This window comes from Scyliorhinus torazame, chromosome 20, assembly GCF_047496885.1.
Source record: "Scyliorhinus torazame isolate Kashiwa2021f chromosome 20, sScyTor2.1, whole genome shotgun sequence".
Taxonomy (NCBI): Eukaryota; Metazoa; Chordata; class Chondrichthyes; order Carcharhiniformes; family Scyliorhinidae; genus Scyliorhinus; species Scyliorhinus torazame.
In genome coordinates this window covers 30,063,790-30,085,098 of record NC_092726.1, presented here as the reverse complement: position 1 = coordinate 30,085,098, position 21,309 = coordinate 30,063,790, and the positions used below count along the sequence as shown (strand labels likewise).

The 21,309-nt window shown below is 51.6% G+C and overlaps 1 protein-coding gene across 1 annotated transcript in view; it reads right to left on the bottom strand.

Annotated features, from left to right (window-relative positions):
* Positions 1 to 21,309, bottom strand: part of LOC140397032 (hexokinase-2-like) — a 90,159-nt gene that overhangs the window by 26,340 nt on the left and 42,510 nt on the right. Inside the window, exon 4 of the mRNA XM_072486082.1 lies at positions 35 to 154. Within this exon, the coding sequence (XP_072342183.1) occupies positions 35 to 154 (120 nt within the window). The remainder of the gene's footprint in view (positions 1 to 34; positions 155 to 21,309) is intronic.

Here is a 21,309-nt window from a genome sequence, read left to right as displayed (position 1 = left end):
TACGTGTTCACAACAGTGGAGAGAGTTCGCTCACCTCATCGAGCTTCGACTGTTGGCAGGGAAAGGAGAAGGTGAAACCGAGGGGCAGTTTCTTATCCTTGATGTCCAATTCTTCCATGACATCCCCCAGACAGTTCGCAATGTGATCAAACAGCTAAGAGAGGAGGAAAAAGACCGTTCAATATGCAGTACCATGAGGAAAGCAGCAGAGGGCGATGGAATACTGTCTACTGAGCACCTTTCCAAATGAGATGAAGGGCTGGTGGGAAAGTGAGCAGAGAGAGAGAGAGGAAACAATTAGTCATATTCCACTGACTCACTAATTCCTTGCCGCAACCTCCAGGCACCCTCGAGTCCAGAAAAGATGTTCAATTTCAGCATCCTGACCCAACCAAACCGATTCCGGGAATAAAACATGTCAATTGGTCAAATCGGAGGGATTGTGGCATCAGAACAAAAGCCTGAACGAGACTGGGACCTGGGGAACATATGTAACCTTTCCAAGTTTTGCTAATGGTGTAAAGCTAGGCAGGAATGTGCGTTGCGAGGAAGATGTGAAGCTGTTACAAAGGATTTGGACAGACTTTGTGAGGGAGCAAGAACATGGCAGATGGAATAGAATGTGGAAAAATGTGAGGTCATCCATATTGGCCAAAGGAACAGGTGTTCAGTGTATTTCTTAAATGGTAAGAAATGATAAAGTGTGGATCTACACTTGATGTCCTTGTCCGTATATCACTGGAAGCTGAAAGCGAGCGTGCAGATGCAGCAAGTGATGAGGAAGGCTAATTGGATGTTAACCGTTCAGAGAGTCGGAGCAGACTTGATGAGCCAAATGGCCTTGCTGATAGAGACAGTGTAGAGAGAGCTTTACTCTGTATCTAACCCCGTGCTTTCCCTGTCCTGGGAGTGTTTGATGGGGACAGTGTAGAGGGAGCTTTACTCTGTATCTAACCCCGTGCTTTGCCTGTCCTGGGAGTGTTTGATGTGGACAGTGTAGAGGGAGCTTTACTCTGTATCTAACCCCGTGCTGTACCTGTCCTGGGAGTGTTTGATGGGGACAGTGAAGAGGGTGCTTTACTCGGTATCTAACCCCGTGCTGTCCCTGTCCTGGGAGTGTGTGATGGGGACAGTGTAGAGGAAGCTTTACTCTGTATCTAACCCCGTGCTGTACCTGTCCTGGGAGTGTTTGATGGGGACAGTGAAGAGGGTGATTTACTCGGTATCTAACCCCGTGCTCTACCTGTCCTGGGAGTGTGTGATGGGGACAGTGTAGAGGGAGCTTTACTCTGTATCTAACCCCGTGCTGTACCTGTCCTGTGTGTGTTTAATGGGGACAGTGCAGAGGGAACTTTACTCTGTATCTAACCCAGTGCTGTACCTGTCCTGGGAGTGTTTAATGGGGAAAGTGTAGAGGGAGCTTTACTCTGTATCTAACCCCATGCTGTACCTGTCCTGAGAGTGTGTGATGGGGACAGTGTAGGGGGAGCTTTACTCTGTATCTAACCCCGTGCTGTACCTGTCCTGGGAGTGTTTGATGGGGACAGTGTAGAGGGAGCTTTACTCTGTATCTAACCCCGTGCTGTACCTGTCCTGGGAGTGTTTGATGGGGACAGTGTAGAGGAAGCTTTACTCTGTATCTAACTCTGTGCTGTACATGTCCTGGGAGTGTTTCATGGAGACAGTGTAGAGGGAGCTTTACTCTGTATCTAACCCCGTGCCGGACCTGTCCTGGGAGTGGTTGATGGGGACAGTATAGAGGGAGCTTTACTCTGTATCTACCCTGTGCTGTACCTGTCCTGGGAGTGTTTAATGGGGACAGTGTAGAGAGAGCTTTACTCTCTATCTTACCCCGTGCTGTGCCTGTCCTGGGAGTGTTTAATGGGGACAGTGTAGAGGGAGCTTTACTCTGTATCTAACCCCGTGCTGTACCTGTCCTGGGAGTGTTTGATGGGGACAGTGTCGAGGGAGTTTTACTCTGTATCTAACCCCGTGCTGTTCCTGTCCTGGGAGTGTTTGATGGGGACAGTGTAGAGGGAGCTTTACTCTGTATCTATCCCCGTGCTGTACCTGTCCTGGGAGTGTTTGATGTGTAGAGGGAGCTTTACTCTGTATCTACCCCGTGCTGTACCTGTCCTGGGAGTGTTTGATGTGGACAGTGTAGAGGGAGCTTTACTCTCTATCTTACCCCGTGCTGTGCCTGTCCTGGGAGTGTTTGAAAGGGGACAGTGTAGAAGGAGCTTTACTCTGCATCTAACCCAGTGCTGTACCTGCCCTGGGAGTGTTTGATGGGGACAGTGCAGAGGGAGCTTTACTCTGTATCGAACCCCGTGCTGTACCTGTCCTGGGAGTGGTTGATGGGGACAGTGTAGAGGGAGCTTTACTCTGTATCTAACCCCGTGCTGTACCTGTCCTGGGAGTGTTTGATGGGGACAGTGTAGAGGGAGCTTTACTCAGAATCTAACCCTGTGCCGTACCTGTCCTGGGAGTGTTTGATGGGGACAGTATAGAGGGAGCTTTACTCTGTATCTAACCCCGTGCTGTACCTGTCCTGGGAGTGTTTGATGGGGACAGTGTAGAGGGGGCTTTACTCTGTATCAAACTCCGTGCTGTACCTGTCCTGGGAGTGTTTGATGGGGACAGTGTAGAGGGGGCTTTATTCTGTATCCAACCCCGTGCTGTACCTGTCCTGGGAGTGTTTGGTGGGGACAGTGTAGTGGGAGCGTTACTCTGGATCTAACCCCGTGCTGTATCTGTCCTGGGAGTGTTTGATGGGGACAGTGTAGAGGGAGCATTACTCTGTATCTAACCCTGTGCTGTACCTGTCCTGGGAGTGTTTCATGGAGACAGTGTAGAGGGAGCTTTACTCTGTATCTAACCCCGTGCCGGACCTGTCCTGGGAGTGGTTGATGGGGACAGTGTAGAGGGAGCTTTACTCTGTATCTACCCCGTGCTTTACCTGTCCTGGGAGTGTTTAATGGGGACAGTGTAGAGGGAGCTTTACTCTGTATCTAACCCCGTGCTGTACCTGTCCTTGCAGTGTTTGATGGGGACAGTGTCGAGGGAGCTTTACTCTGTATCTAACCCCGTGCTGTACCTGTCCTGGGAGTGTTTGATGGGGACAGTGTAGAGGGAGCATTACTCTGTATCTAACCCCGTGCTGTACCTGTGTTGGGAGTGTTTGATGGGGACAGTGTATAGGGAGCTTTACTCAGTATCTAACCCTGTGCCGTACCTGTCCTGGGAGTGTTTGAAGTGGCAGTGTAGAGGGAGCTTTACTCTGTATCTAACCCCGTGCTGTTCCTGTCCTGGGTGTGTTTGATGGGGGACAGTGTAGAGGGAGCTTTACTCTGTATCTAACCCCGTGCTGTACCTGTCCTGGGAGTGTTTAATGGGGACAGTGTAGAGGGAGCTTTACTCTGTATCTAACCCCGTGCTGTACCTGTCCTGGGAGTGTTTAATGGGGACAGTGTAGAGGGAGCTTTACTCTGTATCTAACACCGTGCTGTACCTGTCCTCGGAGGGTTTGATGGGGGAAAGTGTAGATGGAGCTTTACTCTGTATCTAACCCCGTGCCGTACCTGTCCTGGGAGTGTTTGAAAGGGGACAGTGAGAGGGAGCTTTACTCTGCATCTAACCCAGTGCTGTACCTGCCCTGGGAGTGTTTGATGGGGACAGTGCAGAGGGAGTTTTACTCTGTATCTAACCCCGTGCCAGACCTGTCTTGGGAGTGGTTGATGGGGACAGTGTAGAGGGAGCTTTACTCAGTATCTAACCCTGTGCCGTACCTGGCCTGGGAGTGTTTGATGGGAACAGTGTCGAGGGAGCTTTACTCTGTATCTAACCCCGTGCTGTACCTGTCCTGGGAGTGTTTGATGGTGACAGTGTAGAGGGAGCTTTACTCTGTATCTAACCCCGTGCTGTGCCTGTCCTGGGAGTGTTTAATGGGGACAGTGTAGAGGGAGCTTTACTCTGTATCTAACCCCGTGCTGTACCTGTCCTGGGAGTGTTTGATGGGGACAGTGTCGAGGGAGTTTTACTCTGTATCTAACCCCGTGCTGTACCTGTCCTGGGAGTGTTTGATGGGGACAGTGTAGAGGGAGCTTTACTCTGGATCTAACCCCGTGCTGTACCTGTCCTGGGAGTGTTTGATGGGGACAGTGTAGAGGGAGCTTTACTCTGTATCTAACCCAGTGCTGTTCCTGTCCTGGGTGTGTTTGATGGGGGACAGTGTAGAGGGAGCGTTACTCTGCATCTAACCCCGTGCTGTACCTGTCCTGGGAGTGATTAATGGGGACAGTGTAGAGGGAGCTTTACTCTGTATCTAACACCGTGCTGTACCTGTCCTCGGAGGGTTTGATGGGGGACAATGTAGAGGGAGCTTTACTCTGTATCTAACCCCGTGCTGTACATGTCCTGGGAGTGTTTGATGGGGACAGTGCAGAGGGAGCTTTACTCTGTATCTAACCCCGTGCCGTACCTGTCCTGGGAGTGTTTGATGGGGGAATTTGTAGAGGGAGCTTTACTCTGTATCTAACCCCGTGCTGTCCCTGTGCTGGGAGTGTTTGATGGGGACAGTGTAGAGGGAGCTTTACTCTGCATCTAACCCAGTGCTGTACCTGTCCTGGGAGTGTTTGATGGGGACAGTGCAGAGGGAGCTTTACTCTGTATCTAACCCCGTGCTGTACCTGTCCTGTGTGTGTTTAATGGGGACAGTGCAGAGGGAACTTTACTCTGTATCTAACCCAGTGCTGTACCTGTCCTGGGAGTGTTTAATGGGGAAAGTGTAGAGGGAGCTTTACTCTGTATCTAACCCCATGCTGTACCTGTCCTGAGAGTGTGTGATGGGGACAGTGTAGGGGGAGCTTTACTCTGTATCTAACCCCATGCTGTACCTATCCTGGGAGTGTTTGATGGGGACAGTGTAGAGGGAGCTTTACTCTGTATCTAACCCCGTGCTGTACCTGTCCTGGGAGTGTTTGATGGGGACAGTGTAGAGGAAGCTTTACTCTGTATCTAACTCTGTGCTGTACATGTCCTGGGAGTGTTTCATGGAGACAGTGTAGAGGGAGCTTTACTCTGTATCTAACCCCGTGCCGGACCTGTCCTGGGAGTGGTTGATGGGGACAGTATAGAGGGAGCTTTACTCTGTATCTACCCTGTGCTGTACCTGTCCTGGGAGTGTTTAATGGGGACAGTGTAGAGAGAGCTTTACTCTCTATCTTACCCCGTGCTGTGCCTGTCCTGGGAGTGTTTAATGGGGACAGTGTAGAGGGAGCTTTACTCTGTATCTAACCCCGTGCTGTACCTGTCCTGGGAGTGTTTGATGGGGACAGTGTCGAGGGAGTTTTACTCTGTATCTAACCCCGTGCTGTACCTGTCCTGGGAGTGTTTGATGGGGACAGTGTAGAGGGAGCATTACTCTGTATCTAACCCCGTGCTGTACCTGTCCTGGGAGTGTTTGATGGGGACAGTGTCGAGGGAGTTTTACTCTGTATCTAACCCCGTGCTGTACCTGTCCTGGGAGTGTTTGATGGGGACAGTGTAGAGGGAGCTTTACTCTGGATCTAACCCCGTGCTGTACCTGTCCTGGGAGTGTTTGATGGGGACAGTGTAGAGGGAGCTTTACTCTGTATCTAACCCAGTGCTGTTCCTGTCCTGGGTGTGTTTGATGGGGGACAGTGTAGAGGGAGCGTTACTCTGCATCTAACCCCGTGCTGTACCTGTCCTGGGAGTGATTAATGGGGACAGTGTAGAGGGAGCTTTACTCTGTATCTAACACCGTGCTGTACCTGTCCTCGGAGGGTTTGATGGGGGACAATGTAGAGGGAGCTTTACTCTGTATCTAACCCCGTGCTGTACATGTCCTGGGAGTGTTTGATGGGGACAGTGCAGAGGGAGCTTTACTCTGTATCTAACCCCGTGCCGTACCTGTCCTGGGAGTGTTTGATGGGGGAATTTGTAGAGGGAGCTTTACTCTGTATCTAACCCCGTGCTGTCCCTGTGCTGGGAGTGTTTGATGGGGACAGTGTAGAGGGAGCTTTACTCTGCATCTAACCCAGTGCTGTACCTGTCCTGGGAGTGTTTGATGGGGACAGTGCAGAGGGAGCTTTACTCTGTATCTAACCCCGTGCTGTACCTGTCCTGTGTGTGTTTAATGGGGACAGTGCAGAGGGAACTTTACTCTGTATCTAACCCAGTGCTGTACCTGTCCTGGGAGTGTTTAATGGGGAAAGTGTAGAGGGAGCTTTACTCTGTATCTAACCCCATGCTGTACCTGTCCTGAGAGTGTGTGATGGGGACAGTGTAGGGGGAGCTTTACTCTGTATCTAACCCCATGCTGTACCTGTCCTGGGAGTGTTTGATGGGGACAGTGTAGAGGGAGCTTTACTCTGTATCTAACCCCGTGCTGTACCTGTCCTGGGAGTGTTTGATGGGGACAGTGTAGAGGAAGCTTTACTCTGTATCTAACTCTGTGCTGTACATGTCCTGGGAGTGTTTCATGGAGACAGTGTAGAGGGAGCTTTACTCTGTATCTAACCCCGTGCCGGACCTGTCCTGGGAGTGGTTGATGGGGACAGTATAGAGGGAGCTTTACTCTGTATCTACCCTGTGCTGTACCTGTCCTGGGAGTGTTTAATGGGGACAGTGTAGAGAGAGCTTTACTCTCTATCTTACCCCGTGCTGTGCCTGTCCTGGGAGTGTTTAATGGGGACAGTGTAGAGGGAGCTTTACTCTGTATCTAACCCCGTGCTGTACCTGTCCTGGGAGTGTTTGATGGGGACAGTGTCGAGGGAGTTTTACTCTGTATCTAACCCCGTGCTGTACCTGTCCTGGGAGTGTTTGATGGGGACAGTGTAGAGGGAGCATTACTCTGTATCTAACCCCGTGCTGTACCTGTGTTGGGAGTGTTTGATGGGGACAGTGTATAGGGAGCTTTACTCAGTATCTAACCCTGTGCCGTACCTGTCCTGGGAGTGTTTGAAGTGGCAGTGTAGAGGGAGCTTTACTCTGTATCTAACCCCGTGCTGTTCCTGTCCTGGGTGTGTTTGATGGGGGACAGTGTAGAGGGAGCTTTACTCTGTATCTAACCCCGTGCTGTACCTGTCCTGGGAGTGTTTAATGGGGACAGTGTAGAGGGAGCTTTACTCTGTATCTAACCCCGTGCTGTACCTGTCCTGGGAGTGTTTAATGGGGACAGTGTAGAGGGAGCTTTACTCTGTATCTAACACCGTGCTGTACCTGTCCTCGGAGGGTTTGATGGGGGAAAGTGTAGATGGAGCTTTACTCTGTATCTAACCCCGTGCCGTACCTGTCCTGGGAGTGTTTGAAAGGGGACAGTGAGAGGGAGCTTTACTCTGCATCTAACCCAGTGCTGTACCTGCCCTGGGAGTGTTTGATGGGGACAGTGCAGAGGGAGTTTTACTCTGTATCTAACCCCGTGCCAGACCTGTCTTGGGAGTGGTTGATGGGGACAGTGTAGAGGGAGCTTTACTCAGTATCTAACCCTGTGCCGTACCTGGCCTGGGAGTGTTTGATGGGAACAGTGTCGAGGGAGCTTTACTCTGTATCTAACCCCGTGCTGTACCTGTCCTGGGAGTGTTTGATGGTGACAGTGTAGAGGGAGCTTTACTCTGTATCTAACCCCGTGCTGTGCCTGTCCTGGGAGTGTTTAATGGGGACAGTGTAGAGGGAGCTTTACTCTGTATCTAACCCCGTGCTGTACCTGTCCTGGAGTGTTTGATGGGGACAGTGTCGAGGGAGTTTTACTCTGTATCTAACCCCGTGCTGTACCTGTCCTGGGAGTGTTTGATGGGGACAGTGTAGAGGGAGCTTTACTCTGGATCTAACCCCGTGCTGTACCTGTCCTGGGAGTGTTTGATGGGGACAGTGTAGAGGGAGCTTTACTCTGTATCTAACCCAGTGCTGTTCCTGTCCTGGGTGTGTTTGATGGGGGACAGTGTAGAGGGAGCGTTACTCTGCATCTAACCCCGTGCTGTACCTGTCCTGGGAGTGATTAATGGGGACAGTGTAGAGGGAGCTTTACTCTGTATCTAACACCGTGCTGTACCTGTCCTCGGAGGGTTTGATGGGGGACAATGTAGAGGGAGCTTTACTCTGTATCTAACCCCGTGCTGTACATGTCCTGGGAGTGTTTGATGGGGACAGTGCAGAGGGAGCTTTACTCTGTATCTAACCCCGTGCCGTACCTGTCCTGGGAGTGTTTGATGGGGGAATTTGTAGAGGGAGCTTTACTCTGTATCTAACCCCGTGCTGTCCCTGTGCTGGGAGTGTTTGATGGGGACAGTGTAGAGGGAGCTTTACTCTGCATCTAACCCAGTGCTGTACCTGTCCTGGGAGTGTTTGATGGGGACAGTGCAGAGGGGGCTTTACTCTGTATCTAACCCCGTGCTGTACCTGTCCTGTGTGTGTTTAATGGGGACAGTGCAGAGGGAACTTTACTCTGTATCTAACCCAGTGCTGTACCTGTCCTGGGAGTGTTTAATGGGGAAAGTGTAGAGGGAGCTTTACTCTGTATCTAACCCCATGCTGTACCTGTCCTGAGAGTGTGTGATGGGGACAGTGTAGGGGGAGCTTTACTCTGTATCTAACCCCATGCTGTACCTGTCCTGGGAGTGTTTGATGGGGACAGTGTAGAGGGAGCTTTACTCTGTATCTAACCCCGTGCTGTACCTGTCCTGGGAGTGTTTGATGGGGACAGTGTAGAGGAAGCTTTACTCTGTATCTAACTCTGTGCTGTACATGTCCTGGGAGTGTTTCATGGAGACAGTGTAGAGGGAGCTTTACTCTGTATCTAACCCCGTGCCGGACCTGTCCTGGGAGTGGTTGATGGGGACAGTATAGAGGGAGCTTTACTCTGTATCTACCCTGTGCTGTACCTGTCCTGGGAGTGTTTAATGGGGACAGTGTAGAGAGAGCTTTACTCTCTATCTTACCCCGTGCTGTGCCTGTCCTGGGAGTGTTTAATGGGGACAGTGTAGAGGGAGCTTTACTCTGTATCTAACCCCGTGCTGTACCTGTCCTGGGAGTGTTTGATGGGGACAGTGTCGAGGGAGTTTTACTCTGTATCTAACCCCGTGCTGTTCCTGTCCTGGGAGTGTTTGATGGGGACAGTGTAGAGGGAGCTTTACTCTGTATCTATCCCCGTGCTGTACCTGTCCTGGGAGTGTTTGATGTGTAGAGGGAGCTTTACTCTGTATCTACCCCGTGCTGTACCTGTCCTGGGAGTGTTTGATGTGGACAGTGTAGAGGGAGCTTTACTCTCTATCTTACCCCGTGCTGTGCCTGTCCTGGGAGTGTTTAAATGGGACAGTGTAGAGGGAGCTTTACTCTGTATCTAACCCCGTGCTGTACCTGTCCTCAGAGTGTTTGAAAGGGGACAGTGTAGAAGGAGCTTTACTCTGCATCTAACCCAGTGCTGTACCTGCCCTGGGAGTGTTTGATGGGGACAGTGCAGAGGGAGCTTTACTCTGTATCGAACCCCGTGCAGTACCTGTCCTGGGAGTGGTTGATGGGGACAGTGTAGAGGGAGCTTTACTCTGTATCTAACCCCGTGCTGTACCTGTCCTGGGAGTGTTTGATGGGGACAGTGTAGAGGGAGCTTTACTCAGAATCTAACCCTGTGCCGTACCTGTCCTGGGAGTGTTTGATGGGGACAGTATAGAGGGAGCTTTACTCTGTATCTAACCCCGTGCTGTACCTGTCCTGGGAGTGTTTGATGGGGACAGTGTAGAGGGGGCTTTACTCTGTATCAAACTCCGTGCTGTACCTGTCCTGGGAGTGTTTGATGGGGACAGTGTAGAGGGGGCTTTATTCTGTATCCAACCCCGTGCTGTACCTGTCCTGGGAGTGTTTGATGGGGACAGTGTAGGGGAGCTTTACTCATCTAACCCCATGCTGTACCTGTCCTCGGAGTGTTTGGTGGGGACAGTGTAGTGGGAGCGTTACTCTGGATCTAACCCCGTGCTGTATCTGTCCTGGGAGTGTTTGATGGGGACAGTGTAGAGGGAGCATTACTCTGTATCTAACCCTGTGCTGTACCTGTCCTGGGAGTGTTTCATGGAGACAGTGTAGAGGGAGCTTTACTCTGTATCTAACCCCGTGCCGGACCTGTCCTGGGAGTGGTTGATGGGGACAGTGTAGAGGGAGCTTTACTCTGTATCTACCCCGTGCTTTACCTGTCCTGGGAGTGTTTAATGGGGACAGTGTAGAGGGAGCTTTACTCTGTATCTAACCCCGTGCTGTACCTGTCCTTGCAGTGTTTGATGGGGACAGTGTCGAGGGAGCTTTACTCTGTATCTAACCCCGTGCTGTACCTGTCCTGGGAGTGTTTGATGGGGACAGTGTAGAGGGAGCATTACTCTGTATCTAACCCCGTGCTGTACCTGTGTTGGGAGTGTTTGATGGGGACAGTGTATAGGGAGCTTTACTCAGTATCTAACCCTGTGCCGTACCTGTCCTGGGAGTGTTTGAAGTGGCAGTGTAGAGGGAGCTTTACTCTGTATCTAACCCCGTGCTGTTCCTGTCCTGGGTGTGTTTGATGGGGGACAGTGTAGAGGGAGCTTTACTCTGTATCTAACCCCGTGCTGTACCTGTCCTGGGAGTGTTTAATGGGGACAGTGTAGAGGGAGCTTTACTCTGTATCTAACCCCGTGCTGTACCTGTCCTGGGAGTGTTTAATGGGGACAGTGTAGAGGGAGCTTTACTCTGTATCTAACACCGTGCTGTACCTGTCCTCGGAGGGTTTGATGGGGGAAAGTGTAGATGGAGCTTTACTCTGTATCTAACCCCGTGCCGTACCTGTCCTGGGAGTGTTTGAAAGGGGACAGTGAGAGGGAGCTTTACTCTGCATCTAACCCAGTGCTGTACCTGCCCTGGGAGTGTTTGATGGGGACAGTGCAGAGGGAGTTTTACTCTGTATCTAACCCCGTGCCAGACCTGTCTTGGGAGTGGTTGATGGGGACAGTGTAGAGGGAGCTTTACTCAGTATCTAACCCTGTGCCGTACCTGGCCTGGGAGTGTTTGATGGGAACAGTGTCGAGGGAGCTTTACTCTGTATCTAACCCCGTGCTGTACCTGTCCTGGGAGTGTTTGATGGTGACAGTGTAGAGGGAGCTTTACTCTGTATCTAACCCCGTGCTGTGCCTGTCCTGGGAGTGTTTAATGGGGACAGTGTAGAGGGAGCTTTACTCTGTATCTAACCCCGTGCTGTACCTGTCCTGGGAGTGTTTGATGGGGACAGTGTCGAGGGAGTTTTACTCTGTATCTATCCCCGTGCTGTACCTGTCCTGGGAGTGTTTGATGGGGACAGTGTAGAGGGAGCTTTACTCTGTATCTAACCCCGTGCTGTACCTGTCCTGGGAGTGTTTGATGGGGACAGTGTAGAGGGAGCTTTACTCTGTATCTAACCCCGTGCTGTTCCTGTCCTGGGTGTGTTTGATGGGGGACAGTGTAGAGGGAGCGTTACTCTGCATCTAACCCCGTGCTGTACCTGTCCTGGGAGTGATTAATGGGGACAGTGTAGAGGGAGCTTTACTCTGTATCTAACACCGTGCTGTACCTGTCCTCGGAGGGTTTGATGGGGGACAATGTAGAGGGAGCTTTACTCTGTATCTAACCCCGTGCTGTACATGTCCTGGGAGTGTTTGATGGGGACAGTGCAGAGGGAGCTTTACTCTGTATCTAACCCCGTGCCGTACCTGTCCTGGGAGTGTTTGATGGGGGAATTTGTAGAGGGAGCTTTACTCTGTATCTAACCCCGTGCTGTCCCTGTGCTGGGAGTGTTTGATGGGGAGAGTGTAGAGGGAGCTTTACTCTGCATCTAACCCAGTGCTGTACCTGTCCTGGGAGTGTTTGATGGGGACAGTGCAGAGGGAGCTTTACTCTGTATCTAACCACGTGCCGGACTTGTCTTGGGAGTGGTTGATGGGGACAGTGTCGAGGGAGCTTTACTCTGTATCTAACCCCGTGCTGAACCTGTCCTGGGAGTGTTTAATGGGGACAGTGTAGAGGGAGCTTTACTCTGCATCTAACCCTGTGCTGTGCCTGTCCTGGGAGTGTTTGATGGGGACAGTGTAGAGGGAGCTTTACTCTGTATCTAACCCCGTGCTGTACCTGTCCTGGGAGTGTTTGATGGGGACAGTGTCGAGGGAGCTTTACTCAGTATCTAACCCGGTGCTGTACCTGTCCTGGGAGTGTTTGAGGGGGACAGTGTCGAGGAAGCTTTACTCAGTATCTAACCCTGTGCCGTACCTGTCCTGGGAGTATTTGATGGGAACAGTGTAGAGGGAGCTTTGCTCTGTATCTAACACCGTGCTGTACCTGACCTGGGAGTGTTTGATGGGCACAGTGTAGAGGCAGCTTTACTCTGTATCTAACCCCGTGCTGTACCTGTCCTGGGAGTGTTTGATGAAAACAGTGTAGAGGGAGATTTACTCTGTATCTAACCCCGTGCTGTACCTGTCCTGGGAGTGTTTAATGGGGACAGTGTAGAGGGAGCTTTACTCTTTATCTAACCCAGTGTTGTCACTGTCCTGGGAGAGTTTAATGGGGACATGTAGAGGGAGCTTTACTCTCTATCTATCCCCGTGCTGTACCTGTCCTGGGAGTGTTTGATGTGGACAGTGTAGAGGGAGCTTTACTCTGTATCGAACCCCGTGCTGTACCTGTCCTGGGAGTGTTTGATGTGGACAGTGTAGAGGGAGCTTTACTCTCTATCTTACCCCCTGCTGTGCCTGTCCTGGGAGTGTTTAAATGGGACAGTGTAGAGGGAGCTTTACTCTGTATCTAACCCCGTGCTGTACCTGTCCTCAGAGTGTTTGAAAGGGGACAGTGTAGAAGGAGCTTTACTCTGCATCTAACCCAGTGCTGTACCTGCCCTGGGAGTGTTTGATGGGGACAGTGCAGAGGGAGCTTTACTCTGTATCGAACCCCGTGCTGTACCTGTCCTGGGAGTGGTTGATGGGGACAGTGTAGAGGGAGCTTTACTCTGTATCTAACCCCGTGCTGTACCTGTCCTGGGAGTGTTTGATGGGGACAGTGTAGAGGGAGCTTTACTCAGAATCTAACCCTGTGCCGTACCTGTCCTGGGAGTGTTTGATGGGGACAGTATAGAGGGAGCTTTACTCTGTATCTAACCCCGTGCTGTACCTGTCCTGGGAGTGTTTGATGGGGACAGTGTAGAGGGGGCTTTACTCTGTATCAAACTCCGTGCTGTACCTGTCCTGGGAGTGTTTGATGGGGACAGTGTAGAGGGGGCTTTATTCTGTATCCAACCCCGTGCTGTACCTGTCCTGGGAGTGTTTGATGGGGACAGTGTAGGGGAGCTTTACTCATCTAACCCCATGCTGTACCTGTCCTCGGAGGGTTTGATGGGGGAAAGTGTAGATGGAGCTTTACTCTGTATCTAACCCCGTGCCGTACCTGTCCTGGGAGTGTTTGAAAGGGGACAGTGAGAGGGAGCTTTACTCTGCATCTAACCCAGTGCTGTACCTGTCCTGGGAGTGTTTGATGGGGACAGTGTAGAGGGGGCTTTATTCTGTATCCAACCCCGTGCTGTACCTGTCCTGGGAGTGTTTGATGGGGACAGTGTAGGGGAGCTTTACTCATCTAACCCCATGCTGTACCTGTCCTCGGAGTGTTTGGTGGGGACAGTGTAGTGGGAGCGTTACTCTGGATCTAACCCCGTGCTGTATCTGTCCTGGGAGTGTTTGATGGGGACAGTGTAGAGGGAGCATTGCTCTGTATCTAACCCTGTGCTGTACCTGTCCTGGGAGTGTTTCATGGAGACAGTGTAGAGGGAGCTTTACTCTGTATCTAACCCCGTGCCGGACCTGTCCTGGGAGTGGTTGATGGGGACAGTGTAGAGGGAGCGTTACTCTGTATCTACCCCGTGCTTTACCTGTCCTGGGAGTGTTTAATGGGGACAGTGTAGAGGGAGCTTTACTCTGTATCTAACCCCGTGCTGTACCTGTCCTTGCAGTGTTTGATGGGGACAGTGTCGAGGGAGCTTTACTCTGTATCTAACCCCGTGCTGTACCTGTCCTGGGAGTGTTTGATGGGGACAGTGTAGAGGGAGCATTACTCTGTATCTAACCCCGTGCTGTACCTGTGTTGGGAGTGTTTGATGGGGACAGTGTATAGGGAGCTTTACTCAGTATCTAACCCTGTGCCGTACCTGTCCTGGGAGTGTTTGAAGTGGCAGTGTAGAGGGAGCTTTACTCTGTATCTAACCCCGTGCTGGTCCTGTCCTGGGTGTGTTTGATGGGGGACAGTGTAGAGGGAGCTTTACTCTGTATCTAACCCCGTGCTGTACCTGTCCTGGGAGTGTTTAATGGGGACAGTGTAGAGGGAGCTTTACTCTGTATCTAACCCCGTGCTGTACCTGTCCTGGGAGTGTTTAATGGGGACAGTGTAGAGGGAGCTTTACTCTGTATCTAACACCGTGCTGTACCTGTCCTCGGAGGGTTTGATGGGGGAAAGTGTAGATGGAGCTTTACTCTGTATCTAACCCCGTGCCGTACCTGTCCTGGGAGTGTTTGAAAGGGGACAGTGAGAGGGAGCTTTACTCTGCATCTAACCCAGTGCTGTACCTGCCCTGGGAGTGTTTGATGGGGACAGTGCAGAGGGAGTTTTACTCTGTATCTAACCCCGTGCCAGACCTGTCTTGGGAGTGGTTGATGGGGACAGTGTAGAGGGAGCTTTACTCAGTATCTAACCCTGTGCCGTACCTGGCCTGGGAGTGTTTGATGGGAACAGTGTCGAGGGAGCTTTACTCTGTATCTAACCCCGTGCTGTACCTGTCCTGGGAGTGTTTGATGGTGACAGTGTAGAGGGAGCTTTACTCTGTATCTAACCCCGTGCTGTGCCTGTCCTGGGAGTGTTTAATGGGGACAGTGTAGAGGGAGCTTTACTCTGTATCTAACCCCATGCTGTACCTGTCCTGGGAGTGTTTGATGGGGACAGTGTCGAGGGAGTTTTACTCTGTATCTAACCCCGTGCTGTACCTGTCCTGGGAGTGTTTGATGGGGACAGTGTAGAGGGAGCTTTACTCTGGATCTAATCCCGTGCTGTACCTGTCCTGGGAGTGTTTGATGGGGACAGTGTCGAGGGAGCTTTACTCTGTATCTAACCCCGTGCTGTTCCTGTCCTGGGTGTGTTTGATGGGGGACAGTGTAGAGGGAGCGTTACTCTGCATCTAACCCCGTGCTGTACCTGTCCTGGGAGTGATTAATGGGGACAGTGTAGAGGGAGCTTTACTCTGTATCTAACACCGTGCTGTACCTGTCCTCGGAGGGTTTGATGGGGGACAATGTAGAGGGAGCTTTACTCTGTATCTAACCCCGTGCTGTACATGTCCTGGGAGTGTTTGATGGGGACAGTGCAGAGGGAGCTTTACTCTGTATCTAACCCCGTGCCGTACCTGTCCTGGGAGTGTTTGATGGGGGAATTTGTAGAGGGAGCTTTACTCTGTATCTAACCCCGTGCTGTCCCTGTGCTGGGAGTGTTTGATGGGGACAGTGTAGAGGGAGCTTTACTCTGCATCTAACCCAGTGCTGTACCTGTCCTGGGAGTGTTTGATGGGGACAGTGCAGAGGGAGCTTTACTCTGTATCTAACCACGTGCCGGACTTGTCTTGGGAGTGGTTGATGGGGACAGTGTCGAGGGAGCTTTACTCTGTATCTAACCCCGTGCTGAACCTGTCCTGGGAGTGTTTAATGGGGACAGTGTAGAGGGAGCTTTACTCTGCATCTAACCCTGTGCTGTGCCTGTCCTGGGAGTGTTTGATGGGGACAGTGTAGAGGGAGCTTTACTCTGTATCTAACCCCGTGCTGTACCTGTCCTGGGAGTGTTTGATGGGGACAGTGTCGAGGGAGCTTTACTCAGTATCTAACCCGGTGCTGTACCTGTCCTGGGAGTGTTTGAGGGGGACAGTGTCGAGGAAGCTTTACTCAGTATCTAACCCTGTGCCGTACCTGTCCTGGGAGTATTTGATGGGAACAGTGTAGAGGGAGCTTTGCTCTGTATCTAACACCGTGCTGTACCTGACCTGGGAGTGTTTGATGGGCACAGTGTAGAGGCAGCTTTACTCTGTATCTAACCCCGTGCTGTACCTGTCCTGGGAGTGTTTGATGGGGACAGTGTAGAGGGAGCTTTACTCTTTATCTAACCCCGTGTTGTCACTGTCCTGGGAGAGTTTAATGGGGACATGTAGAGGGAGCTTTACTCTCTATCTATCCCCGTGCTGTACCTGTCCTGGGAGTGTTTGATGTGGACAGTGTAGAGGGAGCTTTACTCTGTATCGAACCCCGTGCTGTACCTGTCCTGGGAGTGTTTGATGTGGACAGTGTAGAGGGAGCTTTACTCTGTATCTAACCCCGTGCTGTACCTGTCCTGTGAGTGTTTGATGTGGACAGTGTAGAGGGAGCTTTACTCTGTATCTAACCCCGTGCTGTACCTGTCCTGGGTGTGTTCGATGGGGGCACAGTAGAGGGAGCTTTGCTCTGTATCTAACCCCGTGCTGTACCTGTCCTGGGAGTGTTTGATGGGGACAGTGGAGAGGGAGCTTTACTCTGTATCTAACCCCGTGCTGTACCTGTCCTGGGAGTGTTTGATGTGGACAGTGGAGAGGGAGCTTTACTCTGTATCTAACCCCGTGCTGTACCTGTCCTGGGAGTGTTTGATGTGGACAGTGGAGAGGGAGCTTTACTCTGTATCTAACCCCGTGCTGTACCTGTCCTGGGAGTGTTTGATGTGGACAGTGGAGAGGGAGCTTTACTCTGTATCTCACCCCGTGCTGTACCTGTCCTGGGAGTGTTTGATGGGGTCAGTGTAGAGGGAGCTTTACTCTGTATCTAACCCCGTGCTGTACCTGTCCTGGGAGTGTTTCATGGGGACAGTGTAGAGGGAGCTTTACTCTGTATCTAACCCCGTGCTGTATCTGTCCTGGGAGTGTTTGATGGGGACAGTGTAGAGGGAGCTTTACTCTGTATCTAACACCGTGCTGTACCTGTCCTGGGAGTGTTTGATGGGGACAGTGTAGAGGGAGCTTTATTCTGTATCTAACCCCGTGCTGTACCTGTCCTGGGAGTGTTTGATGGGGACAGTGTAGAGGGAGCTTTATTCTGTCTCTTACCCCGTGCTGTACCTGTCCTGGGAGTGTTTGATGGGGACAGTGTAGAGGGAGCTTTATTCTGTCTCTTACCCCGTGCTGTACCTGTCCTGGGAGTGTTTGATGGGGATAGTGGAGAGGGAGCTTTACTCTGTATCTAACACCGTGCTGTACCTGACCTGGGAGTGTTTGATGGGCACAGTGTAGAGGCAGCTTTACTCTGTATCTAACCCCGTGCTGTACCTGTCCTGGGAGTGTTTGATGAAAACAGTGTAGAGGGAGATTTACTCTGTATCTAACCCCGTGCTGTACCTGTCCTGGGAGTGTTTAATGGGGACAGTGTAGAGGGAGCTTTACTCTTTATCTAACCCCGTGCTGTCACTGTCCTGGGAGAGTTTAATGGGGACATGTAGAGGGAGCTTTACTCTCTATCTATCCCCGTGCTGTACCTGTCCTGGGAGTGTTTGATGTGGACAGTGTAGAGGGAGCTTTACTCTGTATCGAACCCCGTGCTGTACCTGTCCTGGGAGTGTTTGATGTGGACAGTGTAGAGGGAGCTTTACTCTGTATCTAACCCCGTGCTGTACCTGTCCTGTGAGTGTTTGATGTGGACAGTGTAGAGGGAGCTTTACTCTGTATCTAACCCCGTGCTGTACCTGTCCTGGGTGTGTTCGATGGGGGCACAGTAGAGGGAGCTTTGCTCTGTATCTAACCCCGTGCTGTACCTGTCCTGGGAGTGTTTGATGGGGACAGTGGAGAGGGAGCTTTACTCTGTATCTAACCCCGTGCTGTACCTGTCCTGGGAGTGTTTGATGTGGACAGTGGAGAGGGAGCTTTACTCTGTATCTAACCCCGTGCTGTACCTGTCCTGGGAGTGTTTGATGTGGACAGTGGAGAGGGAGCTTTACTCTGTATCTAACCCCGTGCTGTACCTGTCCTGGGAGTGTTTGATGTGGACAGTGGAGAGGGAGCTTTACTCTGTATCTCACCCCGTGCTGTACCTGTCCTGGGAGTGTTTGATGGGGTCAGTGTAGAGGGAGCTTTACTCTGTATCTAACCCCGTGCTGTACCTGTCCTGGGAGTGTTTGATGGGGACAGTGTAGAGGGAGCTTTACTCTGTATCTAACCCCGTGCTGTATCTGTCCTGGGAGTGTTTGATGGGGACAGTGTAGAGGGAGCTTTACTCTGTATCTAACACCGTGCTGTACCTGTCCTGGGAGTGTTTGATGGGGACAGTGTAGAGGGAGCTTTATTCTGTATCTAACCCCGTGCTGTACCTGTCCTGGGAGTGTTTGATGGGGACAGTGTAGAGGGAGCTTTATTCTGTCTCTTACCCAGTGCTGTACCTGTCCTGGGAGTGTTTGATGGGGACAGTGGAGAGGGAGCTTTACTCTGTATCTAACCCCGTGCTGTACCTGTCCTGGGAGTGTTTGATGGGGACAGTGTAGAGGGAGCTTTATTCTGTCTCTTACCCCGTGCTGTACCTGTCCTGGGAGTGTTTGATGGGGATAGTGGAGAGGGAGCTTTACTCTGTATCTAACCCCGTGCTGTACCTGTCGTGGGAGAGTTTGATGGGACAGTGTAGAGGAAGCTTTACTCTGTATCTAACCCCTTGCTGTACCTGTCCTGGGTGTGTTTGATGGGGGCAGAGTAGAGGGAGCTTTGCTCTGTATCTAACCGCGTTCTGCACCTGTCCTGGGAGTGTTTGATGGGGACAGTGTAGAGGGAGATTTATTCTGTCTCTTACCCCGGGCTGTACCTGTCCTGGGAGTGTTTGATTGGGACAGTGTTGAGGGAGCTTTACTCTGTATCTAACACCTGCCGTACCTGTCCTGGGATTGCTGATGGGGACATTGCAGAGGGAGCTTTACTCTGTATCTAACCCCGTGCCGGACCTGTCCTGGGAGTGGTTGATGGGGACAGTGAAGAGGGAGCTTTACTCTGTATCTAACCCCGTGCTGTACCTGTCCTGGGAGTGTTTGATGGGGACAGTGTAGAGGGAGATTTACTCTGTATCTAACCCCGTGCTGTACCTGTCCTGGGAGTGTTTGATGTGGACAGTGTGGAGGGAGCTTTACTCTGTATCTAACCCGGTGCTGTACCTGTCCTGGGAGTGTTTGATGGGGATAGTGTAGAGAGAGCTTTACTCTGTATCTAACCCCGTGCTGTACCTGTCCTGGGAGTGTTCGATGGGGGCAGTGTAGAGGGAACTTTACTCTGTATCTAACTCCGTGCCGTACCTGTCCTGGGAGTGTTTGATGGGGACAGTGTAGAGGGAGCTTTACTCTGTATCTAACCCCGTGCTGTACCTGTCCTGGGCGTGTTTGATGGGGGCAGTGTAGAGGGAGTTTTACTCTGTGTCTAACCCCGTGCTGTACCGGTCCTGGGAGTGTTTGATGGGGACAGTCTAGAGGGAGCTTTACTCTGTATCTAACCCCGTGCTGTATCTGTCCTGGGAGTGTTTAATGGGGACAGTGCAGAGGGAGCTTTACTCTTTATCTAACCCCGTGCTGTACCTGTCCTGGGAGTGTTTAATGGGGACAGTGTAGAGGGAGCTTTACTCTGTATCTAACCCCGTGCTGTACCTGTCCTGGGAGTGTTTGATGTGGACAGTCTAGAGGGAGCTTTACACTGTATCTAACCCCGTGCTGTACCTGTCCTGTGAGTGTTTGATGTGGACAGTGTAGAGGGAGCTTTACTCTGTATCTAACCCCGTGCTGTACCTGTCCTGGGAGTGTTTAATGGGGGCAGTGTAGAGGGAGTTTTGCTCTGGAGCTAACCCCGTGCTGTACCTGACCTGGGAGTGTTTGATGGGGATAGTGTAGAGGGAGATTTACTCTGTATCTAACCCAGTGCTGTACCTGTCCTGGGAGTGTCTGATGTGGACAGTGTGGAGGGAGCTTTACTCTGTATCTAACCCGGTGCTGTACCTGTCCTGGGAGTGTTTGATGGGGACAGTGTAGAGGGAGCTTTACTCTGTATCTAACCCAGTGCTGTACCTGTCCTGGGAGTGTTTAATGGGGACAGTGTAGAGGGAGCTTTACTCTGTATCTAACCACGTGCTGTACCTGTCCTGGGAGTGTTTGATGGGGACAGTGTAGAGGGAGCTTTACTCTGTATCTAACCCCATGCTGTACCTGTCCTGGGAGTGTTTGATGGGGACAGTGTAGAGGGAGCTTTACTCTGTATCTAACCCCGTGCTGTACCTGACCTGGGAGTGTTTGATGGGGACAGTTTCGACGGAGCTTTACTCTGTATTTAACCCCGTGCTGCACCAGTCCTGGGAGTGTTTGATGGGGACAGTGTCGAGGGAGCTTTACTCTGTATCTAACCCAGTGCTGTACCTGTCCTGGGAGTGTTTGATGGGGACAGTGTAGAGGGAGATTTACTCTGTATCTAACCCCGTGCTGTACCTGTCCTGGGAGTGTTTGATGCGGACAGTGTAGAGGGAGCTTTACTCTTTATCTAACCCCGTGCTGTACCTGTCCTGGGAGTGTTTGATGGGGACAGTGTGGAGGGAGCTTTACTCTTTATCTAACCCCGTGCTGTACCTGTCCTGGGAGTGTTTGATGGGGACAGTGTAGAGGGAGCTTTACTCTGTATCTAACCCCGTGCCGTACCTGTCCTGGGAGTGTTTGATGGGGACAGTGTTGAGGGAGCTTTACTCTGTATCTACCCCCGTGCTGTACCTGTCCTGGGCGTGTTTGATGGGGGCAGTGTAGAGGGAGTTTTACTCTGTCTCTAACCCCGTGCTGTACCTGTCCTGGGAGTGTTTGATGTGGACAGTGTAGAGGGAGCTTTACTCTGTATCTATCCCCGTGCTGTACCTGTCCTGGGAGTGTTTGATGTGGACAGTGTCGAGGGAGTTTGACTCTGTATCTAACCCCGTGCTGTACCTGTCCTGGGAGTGTTTGATGGGGACAGTGTCGAGGGAGCTTTACACTGTATCTAACCCCGTGCTATACCTGTCCTGGGAGTGTTTGATGGGGACAGTGTAGAGGGAGCTTTACTCTGTATCTAACCCCGTGCTGTACCTGTCCTGGGAGTGTTTGATGGGGACAGTGTAGAGGGAGCTTTACTCTGTATCTAACCCCGTGCTGGACCTGTCCTGGGAGTGTTTGATGGGGACCGTGTAGAGGGAGCTTTACTCTGTATCTAACCCCGTGCTGTACCTGTCT